At 42.5% G+C, this 14,249-nt stretch overlaps 1 protein-coding gene across 1 annotated transcript; it reads right to left on the bottom strand.

Annotated features, from left to right (window-relative positions):
* Positions 1–1,287: 1,287 nt before the first annotated feature.
* On the bottom strand, positions 1,288–13,794 carry CSF2RB (colony stimulating factor 2 receptor beta common subunit). The gene is made up of 15 exons (XM_030959806.1): positions 13,754–13,794; positions 13,193–13,267; positions 13,057–13,145; positions 10,435–10,564; positions 8,264–8,457; positions 7,799–7,947; positions 6,747–6,918; positions 6,534–6,666; positions 6,274–6,434; positions 5,239–5,384; positions 4,964–5,138; positions 3,986–4,076; positions 3,650–3,719; positions 2,767–2,870; positions 1,288–2,491 (listed from the first exon to the last, which is right to left on the bottom strand). The coding sequence occupies exons 1-15, from the start codon at positions 13,792–13,794 to the stop codon at positions 1,288–1,290; spliced, it is 2,934 nt and encodes a 977-aa protein (XP_030815666.1).
* Positions 13,795–14,249: the final 455 nt, after the last annotated feature.

Raw genomic sequence — 14,249 nt, 5'->3', positions numbered from 1 at the left:
TTTTCTCTGTCAAGTAATACAGCAAAGTCAGGAGAAAAATGTCCTACCTCATATATCGCATAGTTGAACCTGTAGAATTTTTTGAGACCTGAGCAAATGAGCTGATAGTAATTTTATTGTAAACATAATATTTTTAACATATGAAACAAAATACTTATAGGAAGAAATAATATGTTTATTAATACAGATTTTATATTTGAAAAAATATATGGTTTTTTGGAAGTCAAGTCTACCTTCAGGTCTGAAACCAAAGCCTTTTCACTGATTGCAGAGTAGCAGTTCTGAACAAATGCTCTTACCTTGCACCACTTTCTATACCGCAAAACTGTGAAAAAGGTCTCCTCTTTCTCAACTCTCATTTTTAAGGGAAAAAACAAACAAACTAAGAATCAATTATACTTTAGGATGAAGTATATAATGCATAAACAGTCAATGAACGTAAAAGAAAATCATATAGTACTTCAACACTTAGAAGAACGACAGCAGTTACAGGTTTGTGCACCTTCCCAGCATCTCTTGCCTATCAATTTCTGTTATCTGCCCCACTCCCTCTCACTGAACCTTAGGAGCCCTTCGGTCTTCTTTCAGTAATATTTCTTCTTCCAAATTACTCTCTACAACTTGCTTTATGTACCCCAGTAATGTTTCCTTGTTATCCTCTGAATCCACTGTGATAGACTGGACATTAACATTAAGAAACTTTTCCTGGATTTCGACAATCTTTTCTCATTTTTTATTTATGCTTCTATAAGTGTCTGGGTTTTTTTAAGCTTAGGCAATACCTATTTCATGCCATATTGGAAAGGCAAAGATACAGAATTTCCTTGGTGACTTTTAGAGCTATTTTATAAGTGCACAGAAATTAAACAAAATAGCTTTTAAGGATAGAACTTTTCTTTCCAAGTTTTTCAAGCTTGTCTTCTTCTGATAGCTTTTCAAGCTGTTAAGTCTGCATTTCCTGCCACAAGATTTGCCAAGCAATCTGATATAATTGCAAGATGATTGTGATGTATTACAGGATCATGAGGAGGATAAACTGATCATCATGGATAAGCCAAAAAGTTTAAAAAACACTGCACTGCAATATTTGTGTAGTCCTTCATGCCAAATCTGTGAAGACCACCGAGAATGACATTGAGCTACTTCAAGTTTTTTAACCCATTGGACTGGAAGCTTGAAAATGGAACTGGTGTTTATTTGTTCCTAGGTTTGAGGGTTCATTTTCACCAGAGGGTTGCAACCTCTTTCAGTTACCCGTCTCTTTGGTATTCATTAATATTTACCCATTTAACAGATTTCTTTGATCCTCAAAGATTGCTGCCAGGAAAAGTAATCATCTGATTTCAGGTTTTTGAAGAGCTGGATGGCCTGTATTTTTTCCCTCTTCCATACATCCTTTTCCTTCCCTGTGATGGATTCATCATCACGTACAGGCTGCCCAAGTATTGTCTCACTTTCAGAAAGTTTCATGACTTGATGGTCTTCCTGACTATTATCCATCTTCACACTGGATTTTAGACTGTGGAAGCAATAGTCACCAACCTGGCAAAGGAAAACTGGCTCAGTGCTGTCAGGGTTTAACACCACCAAATTACCTACTGACAAAGGCTGCTTTCTAGGAATACCGTTTTCCTTCTGTAAGACAGGCAAAGAAATCTTTGTGGGCTTTGAATGTTCACGGAGACCTTCAGGCAGAGTAAGATAGTCGCCAAAGGTATCCAGGTGCAATTCAGGAGATGAGGCTGGTGCTTGGCCTGAAACTGGGATCACGACATCAGTTTTCCCCTGAGAAGACTCATGCCAAGAGTGGTCACTGGGACGCTGGGGCTGCTGTGAGCCACAAGGTGATTCCTCAGCTGTGGCAAGTGGAGGATGGGTGGAGGTGCTGGCTGATGGCAGTACCAGGCTGTCCGTGGTGATGTACTCCAAAGGGTACTGTTGAGGAGATGTGGTACAGCTGAGAGCCTTTGGAGAGTTCTGCTCCTCTGTTCCCTCGTTGGTGCCTTCCCCACGGGGTGGTGAGGCCTGTGAGACTTCTTCCTTGTCACTGAGGTGCTGCATCATTTCCTTCTGATCTGGGAGCACATCCCTTGGAGGAGCTGCTTCTGGCTGCTCCTGGCTCTGTGGGGCCTGGGGAGAGTCTTCCCTTGGGAGAGTCACATACTGAAGGGAAACTGATTTCTTACTGAGTCCCACAGGGTCCATTTCCAGGGTCTGGTGTATATCAGGGTGAGAGGACACCACTGGGCTGTACAAGTAGGGACCGTTGAAAGCAAAGCAAGAGATTGCTGTGTGGGAAGCAATACTTGCATCAGCACTGTTTCTCCTTGAAATGGGAAAGGAATGACCAGCTCTCTGATTTGAGCAGGCAACTGGGGCATGCTCTGACTCATTTAAAGCATGGTATGAGTTCTGTAGGTCAGGTATAACAGGGGAAACATCTGTCTTCTTAGTCTGCCCTTCAAGGCACTCTGCCAAAGTCTTCACCGGCCTGAATGTGGGAAAGTTAAAAGTTGTTTGTGAGAGAGATTATTGTTTTAAACACAAAACAAAAACCAATCTTAGTTGAAAACACACATAGCTACACACAGGCTTAGAAAAAAATTAGTGCAGATGCAGTTACCCCTGTAATAAAAAATTGAATCTCCTCCTCAAAAGAAAATTGTATAGGACTTTTAGTGACAGAACATTTGATTATATTCTGCCATGATGCAGTGAGGTCTTAGAGACCATCCACAGTGTCACCATCATGTGCTGTTCACTCACTTGTCCACAACTTGAAGGAAGCTAGCCTGCTCCATCTTCTCTGAAAGGTTGTATTTGTTGAAGTCCACCTGGTTGCCTGTTGGCCAACTTCCCAAATGTCCTTTCTGAAAATGAAAAAGCAGACATGACCAAAGAGCAGTATCTTGCTGGCAGTAGAATCAGGAATTGTACATTCCCCATGGATGAAGAAAACAAATAGGAGAGCCTATAGCACCTGGTAACAGGGATATAACTTCACTAATACAACTCAAAGGTATGTTCTCCTCTCCAGAAGATGGTTTCTTCAAACCCATATTGCCATATCACTGACCTGACTACAAGTACTCAGTGAGCCAGCTAGGAAAGATGCCCTCCGAAACTTGTTATTTGTGAATGGAGAACCTAAGGGATTTTATAGTAGATGGTTGTCTTGGCCAAAGTGATCATGTAATGATTGAGTTTAACATTTTCAGAGTAATGGGAAAAAACAAAAAGGAACAGTAGAGTTACTACTCTGGTCTTCAAGAGAGCAAACTTCAAGATGTTCAGGGAGATACTTGACAGTGTACCCTAAGAACCTGCTTTTGAGAGTTAGTGAGCCCATAAGTGCTGGGCAGGTTTTAAGAACCCCCTTTTAAAAGCAAGGAGTAGGAAATTTTAAAGTACTGAAAATTTTTCTACAATGATTTTTAATCACAGTTGTGTTGACAACCACAGCACAAAGAGGTCTGCTAAATATAAGAGCACTTATGTTGAGTAGGACCAGAACTTCTCCTAAAAACAAGTAATAGATAAATGAAGGTATCTGTTAATTGTGGACTAGAAAGAAGAGCTTTTAAGATTATTGGAAGTCCTGAAAAAGAAAGAGAAATAACGAATCCTTCAAGGTATGGTTCCCTCTTACCCCCAGATAGCCCTGGATCAGGAGACTCTTGCTGGGGTTCGGAATCTTTTCCTCCCACATTTTCTTCTTCCTGCAGCAAGAACAGTTTTCAAGATTTGCTTCTCAATTTGCTGCTACCAGAAAAGGCTGCACCACATAGACCATGCTGCTCAGCACAGCCGGGCACAACCAAGGCAGCGCCGCAGCCGCACCCAGCTCTCTCCTCTGCACAGCCACGCACAAGGCTGCCCACCAAGGCCCATCTCCACATAGCCTCTCTCCTGAGGACAAGAAGTTCCTCAGACTTCATGCCACCCACATGGGCTGCTAAGTCTCCCTGTTGCAATGCAAGCCTACCTGAGGAAATACTTATAGCTGCAATAAGCAACTATCAGTGAAGCGATGATGAGAGCTGGGAGTGTCACTGGAAGAACCACAGGTGGCAGAACTGAAACAGAGAAAAGAGAAAAGCTATCCACCTGCAGAGTGACTGTTTCCTGCAACAGGTTTTTCACTCTGGCCACTATTCAGGGAATTTGATATGTGGAGGAACAAGATCATAGGGCCTTCATTAAACATTTTAAGCTAATGAAAAGATGGTTATGAACCTAACTCCACTATGAACAACAGGCATGGCTTCAGACATCTTAAGTCTGCCTCTGACTCTGCACAGTTCTGAGGAAATGGGGTCTCAGAGATTTTCTAAGAGCTCCCCCTGCCAACAGCCACAACAGCACACTAATTTCTTCCTGAATACATGTATCAAAATTTGCCCACAGTATAATCACTACAACCTTCCTCAGGACAAATCATGCAAGATCATATTACTTTGTGCAAAAGATTGTATGATGGCAGACATTCTGCCTCCAAGTCCATAAACAGCAAAAACATGTAAAGATTTTATCTCCAGCAGACTCCATTGTGTGTTTTACACAACCTTATAGTCACTCTGCGAATATAAAAAGCTGATGTCTTATCTTCTATCTTCTTAAAGTTCTTTAGTCACTGACAGCAGAATGGATTACTGGAATCAGAAAACAATCATAATCTTTTGGGCAGGATGTCTTTGATTCATTCTCCACATGGAAAACTTTATGGTTAGTTGTATTCACCTTATGAAGGCAAGCAAGAAAGAAGCTTAAAAGGTCATTCACTTCCTTCCCTAGCATTGTTGATGTACTGCAAGGATGCAGGCAGGGCAGCTGCCTTGGTAAGTGACTCCAACTAGGCCATGGCTGCACCTCACTCCAATCCCAGCTGAGACAATATGTTATACTAAAGAGCCATCCCAGCCATTAGCAGTCCACCAAAACCTGACAGAAGCATGGAAAGTACCATTCTCAGTCTTCCAGGTGAACTCCTCACTCCATTCACTCCAAGGTCCCTCATAGTCTGGAGGCTTATTCACCCTTGCACGCATTTTCCCCCTATATTCTGTAGATGCTGCCAGCATCTGCAGGGTGAAGATGAAGGGAGGTTCATCATTGCTGATATTTAACACCTGGAGAGTCTGGGGAGAGGGAAGAAGCACAAATGACAGAGGTGAGAAGAACTGTCTTTCCATTTGACCAGTGAAGAAATATTCATTACTCTTGCACTTTGTAAGTTACCTTTTCATATCGATTGTTTTCCCAGTACTTGACTTGGTATCTCTGTGATATGAAGCTGTACTTCATATTGTGTTTTTTCCACCTTAGTTCATACTCTTGGCTCCCTGTTGCTGTTACTGACACATTTGCAGGCGGCAGCACCTGGACTGAAACACACTGAATGTCTCAGAGCACTTACCAACCTACTGTTCCAGTGCTCTCTTTCCACATTGTGAATCATTTCCCGGGACTGAAAACAAGGTTGTTTTGTGCAATGTAAAATGGCTCGGCTTTTTAACATTTCTTAACTCTCTGCATCTTCATTTTCTAGTCAAATACAACAATATTAACAGTATACAAGAGTATTAAATAACAGAAAATCCATACCCATGAATACTGAGAATGCTCCCTGTGTACAGAAAAGCAGCAAAGCAATAGTTGAAATATCTGTACTTGTCCACCACGTTTCCAGAAATTTTCAATTCTTTTGGAGCTACCTCCTGATATTTTCACCCACTGCAGGAGCTGCTCTAGTTTTAGAGTTTGAGAAGTCACCCAAATACTTTCAGATACATGTGGGCAGAGATGGCCTACCTGGTGCACCTCACTGGGAAAAGGATTCCTACCTCATCCAGGGTTCCAGGGGCCATTGCACAAACCCACAAGAGCTCACTGACTTCTTGAGAAATCACATAGTGACACGCTCCTACTCACTACAGACACCTCTCACCACAGTCCCCTGTCACCTGGGACACTCATGAATGTGAATCACAGAGAAGTCAGCAGGATGGCAAATGCTCACTGAGAAGCTCCAGGTCACAACCTGGATTTCTGCGCTACAGTTTCCATCACTGTCACCTTCCTCAGAGTAACACTGAGGAACTCCACACCTACACCACAGAGCTCTGACCTGATACAGTCCCTTTCTTTATCAGTGATTGTTTCTTCCACTTCCCACTCACTTTTCCTCAACGCCTCTGTCCTCAGCCCCACTTGCTCAGACAGGCATCCCTCCAAGAACAAGAAGGAGAAGCAGGAAACAACACAGGAACTCACTGTTTTTGTAGGCTTCAATCATCTTTTCCTCTGTCTTGGCCCGGACAGATACATGGTACTGGCTCTGGCTGCTAGAATTGCTAACAGGGATCTCACAGCTCTGGACCACATATGGGGTGTGGGGCAAAGTCTTCTCATGTACAGGAGAGCACTCCTCTTCTCTGAGGGGAAGAAAGAGGATGAATGGGAATCAGGGGAATGGAACAGGCAGAAGCCCCATGGGAGAGGCACAGACACACTGCCATGGGCGGAACACATACTGTGATGCTGGGGTGGCCCTGAAGAACAAGCCAAAGAGGACAGAGGTGGTGATCACTTTCTTCACTTCCCAGCTGCACGTCAGACGGTCTCCACCATTGAAGAGGCAGCGAAGGTTCCTGGGCTGAAGGCCACCTTCAGAGAACACAAGTGCAAGTTTAGTGACAGGGAAGTTCTGGCTTCTCAGGTTCCAGTCCCACTCCATCCCATGCTACCTTCGGGGGTCTTCCATGACACCTCCGTGCTCCACTCACTGTACTGCCCAGAGAAGCTGCTGGCCTGCCCTGGTCTGGCTCGCACACGGGCAACGTAGCTGCTCCCTGGGACAAGGTCCTCAGGTCTGAGACTGCACTGGGTGGTGCTGGAGAGCAAGAGCGAGGCAGCTTCCTGTTGTTGGGAGAGAGGAAGGAACGGAGGAAATTGGGACACTGGGGATGGAGAGGTGCAGGGAAGACAGGGAAAGAGTGAGAGGAGGAGCTGACTGCCAGGCTGCATCTCCAACCGTCCCACAAGTGTGATTGTCCGTGCACATGCTGCCATGCAGTGTCTCCTCACCGCCACACAAGAGGGCTCCAGCGTGTGCTGCAGCACAGCTCAAGACAGGTGAGGCTTGGCCACTGTCAGGCACAATCTCCCCCAGCAAGTAGCAACTCCTGCAGCTTGCAAAGTCCAGACTGTCTTCAGCTCCAGTTACATGTGTTCATAGCACTGCTCAGCGCAGAATTATGTAGGAATCTGGCCAAGATAATTCCTTTAAAATCTAAGGATCAGTCTGACAGGTACAGAACAGAAACATGTGCAGATCTAGGGAAATGATAGGGCAAAGGATATGGACTCGTAAAAACTAAAAAAAAAAAAAAAAAAAAGAAAAGAAAAACCCAAAAGATATCTGTCTCAAAGGGGGAGCAACTTCAAATGTATTTTGCTGTTTTCCCCATACGAACCCACAGCCTCCTGTTTGAACATGATTTAATTCAGTTTAAGAGGGATTCAAATCCAACTCAAATCCAAGTACAATGGTTGGGGCTTTCTTTGAGTGGAGAAGAGATCTTTGCCTTCAGTTCAGGAAAAATGGCATTTCACAGGACAAGTCACTTGCTCATAGAAAGAGAGCCCCTTCCACCTGACCCAAAACAACACTTGTTGTATCTGTTCACAGTCACTGAAGATAGGAAAGACCATTCATTTGCACAACTTTTTCCACAGACTTTGAACTGCCCAAACTGGTGCAGCCCAAACCAGGACAGCTCAGCTCCTCTGCTCTTACCTCCCAGGACTCCCACTGCCGCTTGTAAGTGACTTCATAGTCCAGTGCACTGCCCAGCCCTTGGCTTCCACTGGCTGTTTGCCAGGTCAGCAAGAAGTCTCCTGATGTCATTGGGCTCACTGAGAGGTTTTGAGGTGGGAGGGGCCGAACTGGAAGGTGAAGGTACAATGCATAAGAGGAGATAATGAGGAAATGACACAAAGAGGGGAAGAAAACATCTAGGTAAGCTTCCCCATTTCCAGAGTATCTTATCCCTGACAGACCAAGTACCTCCTGCTTTACTAGCTCCTGAGATGATACCACATCCAGCTGCTCTCAGAAACTTGCTGCCTTCTCTCCCTACGCAACCCCCCTTGCAATGTGGAGTTCTTTGGCAGTTTTCACAATTCCAGATGAACAGCAAATACATTCTCAAAAATCCTTAAAATTCTTTGGGAAACAAGAATTTGGTATTTTCAGCCTTACCATTTTGGAAAAGATCAACATCCAGTTCTGTTTGATTAACATCTGTTCCGTTTTTAGGCCTGAAGCCATAAGTATCCTTTATCCCTATTCCTAAATAGTCTGTAGTCCTGCGGCAGATCCAGTGCACAAACACGTCTGGAGCTTCATGCAAGTCATTTTCTGTCTGGCGTTCGCAAGACATGTTCTTGTTCTCCCTGTGTACAGAGAAAGTGACCTATAAAGATCTGATCCAAAAACCTGTAGTTAGTGCAAAATTAAAACCTGAAACCAATTTCATCCCATCCTGTTGTTATAATTCACGAAGGCACTTATATCCTCTTCTCATTGTTCCTATTAGTCCTGGTTTGCATCAGCTAATATGAGAAACATTTTTTACACCAGAATTTTGCCTCCCCATTTCAAAGTCGTGCGGCAGAAGGTTACATTACCAGTTAATTTTTGTTACTTTTTAGCCTAGCTCTATGTAGTTTCATATTTTTAGGTGAGAAATAGTATGATGAAAATTTATGTCATGTAAATACACCTTTTACTCAGAGTTGAAGGCCATAAAATTTCTGATGATCCTAAGCTGCTTTAAGACTTTCATTTTGCAGTACCAGAAAAACACTTAGAAAAAGATTCTCAACCAAAATGTACTTCTGTATCCTTAGTAGTTCTGTTCTGCCAAGGGATCTTAAGTATTCATTAAAGATTTCATCCACAATGTTAATCCTCCTTTCAGATGGCCTTTCTCCAGGCCAAGCAGCATCATGAAAATTAGAAACATTTTTTTGAACAAGGCATGAGAGGATAATCTTTGTGTGGTTGCAGTAGTCTTAGCTGCTGGAGAGATGCGTTGCTTCTTTATGCACCCTGTGGAATTTTGTTGTGCTTATGGCTTCATGCCCAGTATATTATCTTGTTCCAGCTCAGATGAGAAATATTAAGTTGTGAATATTTAAGGCCAAATACTCTCTTCCAGGACAGGATGGAGTCTTCTAGCCAACTATATGTCAGCAAGCATTACTCAGCACTATTGCTATTTTTATAAGTTGGGTAGTAGCAAGGAAACCAGGGACATTGCTGAAGTATGGATTGGACACTGCAGTATGTGTGTAGCCTTAAGTAAAAGAGTCAGCCCAAAGAGTATGAAGCCCTGAAGTTATTTCTACTCACCAGCATCACCTTACAGTTTGGGGTTTAGTCAACTATTCTTCATCTATGAGCTGATCTTGTTTAATTGTTGGCCATTTTGATTTCAGCTGTGTGGCTGTCCATGTTTAACACCTGCTTGTCTGATTCCTTCACCTCAGTTAGATTTCATGATCCACACACTTCATCATGTAACAATGTTTCAGAGAATCCTCCAAAAGTCCAAGGAACTTTATATCATCTTTTTCCAGAAGTGTTTAGCTTCAAGGTCCTGTTCCAAAGTTCTTTCACTGTTTTCATCAACTTTTAGGTCTATTAAATTCCCTCTTGTTGGTAATAAAATCAAGAGTTCTTAATTTTTCCTTTTCTTCCTGTATCTCCAGACTCTAAATAATTTTCTTCTCAACTATCCATCTTTGCCTTCCTCTCTCCCTTAACTATTCCTCTATTTCTGTCCTTTCTTATCCTCACCAATGATCCAGTCTGGTGATTTGGTTCCCTTTTGAAAAGGAAACAAATGTGACAGAGAGATACTGTCATAAACACCCCAGTATCTCTTGAAGAAAAACTGATGGCACAGATAGAGAACTTACCAGCTCTTTATATCTCATAAATATACAGTCTACACATATTTCTCAAAAGCGATCAAAACCACATTCTTGATGCTCCTAAATGAGCAAAAGGACAGGGGGAATATCTCCTCCTTTAGGGTTACAAACAATACTCACACTTGTTCTGACACCTCCTTTTCCCGTAATGCTGATTATTAGCAGCCTATATGCCCCATCTTATTTCGTATCTATGATCCTACAACAAAATTATGGAACGTAATTGTAAAGGCGATAAGAATATCTCCACTGGCATAGCTTATTCATTCCTCTCTTCCTAGATGAGGCCTCAGAAGCAGGTATAACTTTTGCTTAATTAAAAAAGAGTGTGGATGTGCTTTCTAAAAACTTGACTGCATGTCCCCAGGATTCCAAGTTATGACAAATTTCCCTTTGGACTTTTATCTAGCTCCACACATTTCAGGTACTTACATGTCAATATTATCCCTTTGGTAAAGAATCATAGCAACGAGGTCATGAGCCTCTGAATGCTCCATCCACGTGCAAGTCACCTGTGAGTTGTAGTCACTGTAGCACTTCAGGCTTTTCATTGGGATACTCTCTGGGAAAGGAATTCAGGCAAAGAAAAGATGCAGTGATTAAAAATATAAATGGTGAGAGATGAGATACAGAATGGGTGAGGCTCTGATAACAAAAGTCTCCTCTTGGCACCAGAAAATCATAGACTCCTACAAATGTTTGGGTTGGAAGGCACCTTAAACATCATGTAGTTCCAACCCTCCTGCCATGGGCAGGGACACCTTCCACTGCACCACTTTGCTCAGAGCCCCATTCAATCTGGCCCACAACATCTCAGGGATGGGGCATGACTCCATGAATGTATGTGCAGAGTTGTGAGCACTCTGCACATCTCCACAACACACAAGTGTCCAAACCAGGCTACAGCTAACAACAATTTAGTGAAATCTTTGTGCCTGCAAGGCATACAGTTCTAGCCAAGGTATCACTTTTCAAAAGCTGAGTATATCCAAGGATTAGTAGATACCACGGTCAACAGACGTATGGTGATCATTTCCTACTTGTTGCTGTGTGAACTTCTTTGCTACTAACTTCCCAGTAAAGTTTGTAATGCTAGAAAGGTCTATTTAAAAGTGAGATGCTCTGGGAATAGCCTTGCTATGACTCAGAAGAATGTCCAAACTAATTTGTTGGAACTAGATTTATGATCCAGAGATGGCCAGACCTCTCATTGAGGATATTTTTTTTTAAGTTCACAACTGTGAAGCTTAAAAATACAGACTGCCTCTGGCACATGCACTATGAAGCAAGCTGCTTTCTTATCCTTCTTTATTTTCCCTGAAGATAATATCCATGCTGCACTATTGGGATATTGCACCTTCAGGTGACAAAGGTGCATACATGAGTGGGCTCTCTCAAATAATATTTCTTGATGAGAGCTATAATCAGCTTGTTTGCGGGGCTTTTTACAGGCAAAAACCCATCAGAACAGAATGTTGCTGTCTTAGGAAGCATAAGAGGGACCTTACTTTGATCTTCTACTGAAAACCAGTACAAAGTTCTACTGTTTCCTTGTGTAACCAGAAAATGGAGCATCACACATAGAAAAGGATGTGGAAGTGTCAATGTGGGGGTAAGGCTCAGAATGCCAAGAGCCCAGTCTGACCTACACAGTAATACATTTTCCCTCAGAGACCTCAAAGGAAGATGTCCTGTAATTGATGCTGGGCCAGGCAGCACAACTCCTCCAGCTACTGCAGACATGAGGCATCTGCATTAGAAAAGGTAGATGTCCATGGAGCACAACTCCTGATAACACTCTTTTTCTTCTGCCTCTAGGATGGCTATAGGCCTAGTCTTGTGGCAGGTAGGGTGTACTTCCTATTCCCAGCTCTGTGAAATCAAATTTGTGGGCAGGGGAGGACAGTGTGTGGGAGGAAGAAGGAAGAAGGGAGGAGAGGAGAGGAGAGGGAAGGAAAAAAGAAAAAAGAAAAAAGAAAGAAGAAAAAGGAAAGGAAAGGAAAAAGGAAAGGAAAAAGGAAAGGAAAAAAGGGAAAGGGAAAGGAAAAAGGGAAAGGAAAAAGGGAAAGGGAAAGGGAAAGGGAAAAGGGAAAGGGAAAAGGGAAAGGGAAAAGGGAAAGGAAAAAGGAAAAGGAAAAAGGAAAGGAAAAAGGGAAAGGAAAAAGGGAAAGGAAAAAAAGGGAAAGGGAAAGGGAAAGGAAAAAGGGAAAGGAAAAAGGGAAAGGGAAAGGGAAAGGGAAAGGGAAAGGGAAAGGGAAAGGGAAAGGGAAAGGGAAAGGGAAAGGGAAAGGGAAAGGGAAAGGGAAAGGGAAAGGGAAAGGGAAAGGGAAAGGAAAAGGAAAGGAAAGGAAAGGAAAGGAAAGGAAAGGAAAGGAAAGGAAAGGAAAGGAAAGGAAAGGAAAGGAAAGGAAAGGAAAGGAAAGGAAAGGAAAGGAAAGGAAAGGAAAGGAAAGGAAAGGAAAGGAAAGGAAAGGAAAGGAAAGGAAAGGAAAGGAAAGGAAAGGAAAGGAAAGGAAAGGAAAGGAAAGGAAAGGAGAAATAGGTTCTCATTGTGTAAGAAAGGAAACACAAGCAATGGATATGGCAGATGGTCTCTTTATCTGTCAGCTATTCTAGAAGAAGAAAATCAGGTCATCTGGATTTTGCTCTTGGTAGCCCCCACCACACTGTCTTGTGTCTGGCCACATGTCTCTACTCCTGTGCACCATTTGAATTATGCATTCATTTGCAGTCCTTCATTTTCCTATGTTTTTCACTAATTATCAAGGTCTATCCCTCCTTCCATTCACTCATTATCCAATCAGCTTGTTCATCTCATCCATTTATATAGTATTTCAACTGTCCATAGCACCAACATACAACTGATTTGGCTGCACATGCACCTGCTACAGGCTGGTTTTGATCAGGATGTCTGCTCTCTTACCGCTTAGAAAACAGGAGAAGAAAGCAGAAAAGCAAGCAGAAAAGGAGGAAGAGCATTAGCTGAAAGAAGGAGACATTTAAAAAGAAAGGCAATAATGGAAGGATGAAAGAGAATATAAATTTGAATCTCACCTTGAGTGGCTTGAACGTGGAAGAGCAAATACAGATACAGCAGCAGGATGAAAATCTCTTTCATGTCTATATTGTCCTTGGCACACAGGCTTGATCCTAACTCAGAATTTCAGAGTTTTCATTGCCCACTGGCCACTCTCTTGCCCTGCTTACTGTGGAGCTGTTTGTTTCTGTTCCACATAAAGAGAAGTAAAACTGAATAAGGGAACTTCTTTAAGATCACGTTGAAGTGACATTCAGGAAGAACTTCTACCAGGCATTTCTTGTAGGACAAAATTCACCTCTTCTCACTGTGTGTTGTTGCAATACAAGCAAAGAATTAAGTAAATGTACATTTCCAAGGAACTGCAGGGATTTGGTCAGCTGAGCAGCAACAAGACAAAAATCCTGATTTGTGATGAGAACTCATCCTTAAAATTAATTTCATTCTTCTGCTCTTTATGCTTAAAGCCTTCCTAATGAACCACAACAGTGGTTAATTTCCTTATAAATATTATCTCAATGACACTGTTCCTAGGAGCTATAGTGGATGGATTTCCATATTCATTCACTTTGAGAATTTCCTTGAACTTTTCTCAGTGCCCCCCAAACAAGTTGCAAATTGTAGACAAACTACCAAATAAATTAATTTAATTTTTTTCCTGGTGATTATAGAGACTGAAAGTAGATTGAGCAGTTCCAGGACCATGGACCACACTGTTCAATACTGGACTTTAAGTAATTTTGGCCATCTCTCATCGCTCTCTCAAAATCATAATACACACACCTACTTAAGTACGTTACAGATCTGAGACTTTTTCTACTTTAAGGGAGCATGGAAAAACCACTTTTCAATTCCTGTTGACTTTCAGATTCCCAAAAGCCTCTTCCCTGGACTGGAAACAGCTGGCTGAGCCCTTGAATAATCATTGCAGCTAAGAAATCCCTCAGTAACTCACAAGTCCTTGTATGAGAGCAGCCTCTGCCATTATGCTTCCCCCAGAAAGGAAGCCAATCCCTTACCTGAATCCAGGGGTGTCTATGAGGCAGATGATTCAACCTGATGGGGAACTCTCCCTGTCCAGCACCACCTCCCAGCACCAGAATCCTCTGATGCAGATATCAGCAAACCCACACTTGCCTAGAACTGGAGACAGAAGTATAAACCAACCACAGGATTTTCTTGGCAAGTAAGTCTTCAAAATAACTACTAC

Source organism: Camarhynchus parvulus, chromosome 1A (assembly GCF_901933205.1).
Source record: "Camarhynchus parvulus chromosome 1A, STF_HiC, whole genome shotgun sequence".
NCBI classification, from domain to species: domain Eukaryota; kingdom Metazoa; phylum Chordata; class Aves; order Passeriformes; family Thraupidae; genus Camarhynchus; species Camarhynchus parvulus.
This window is presented reverse-complemented; position numbering and strand designations above follow the sequence as displayed.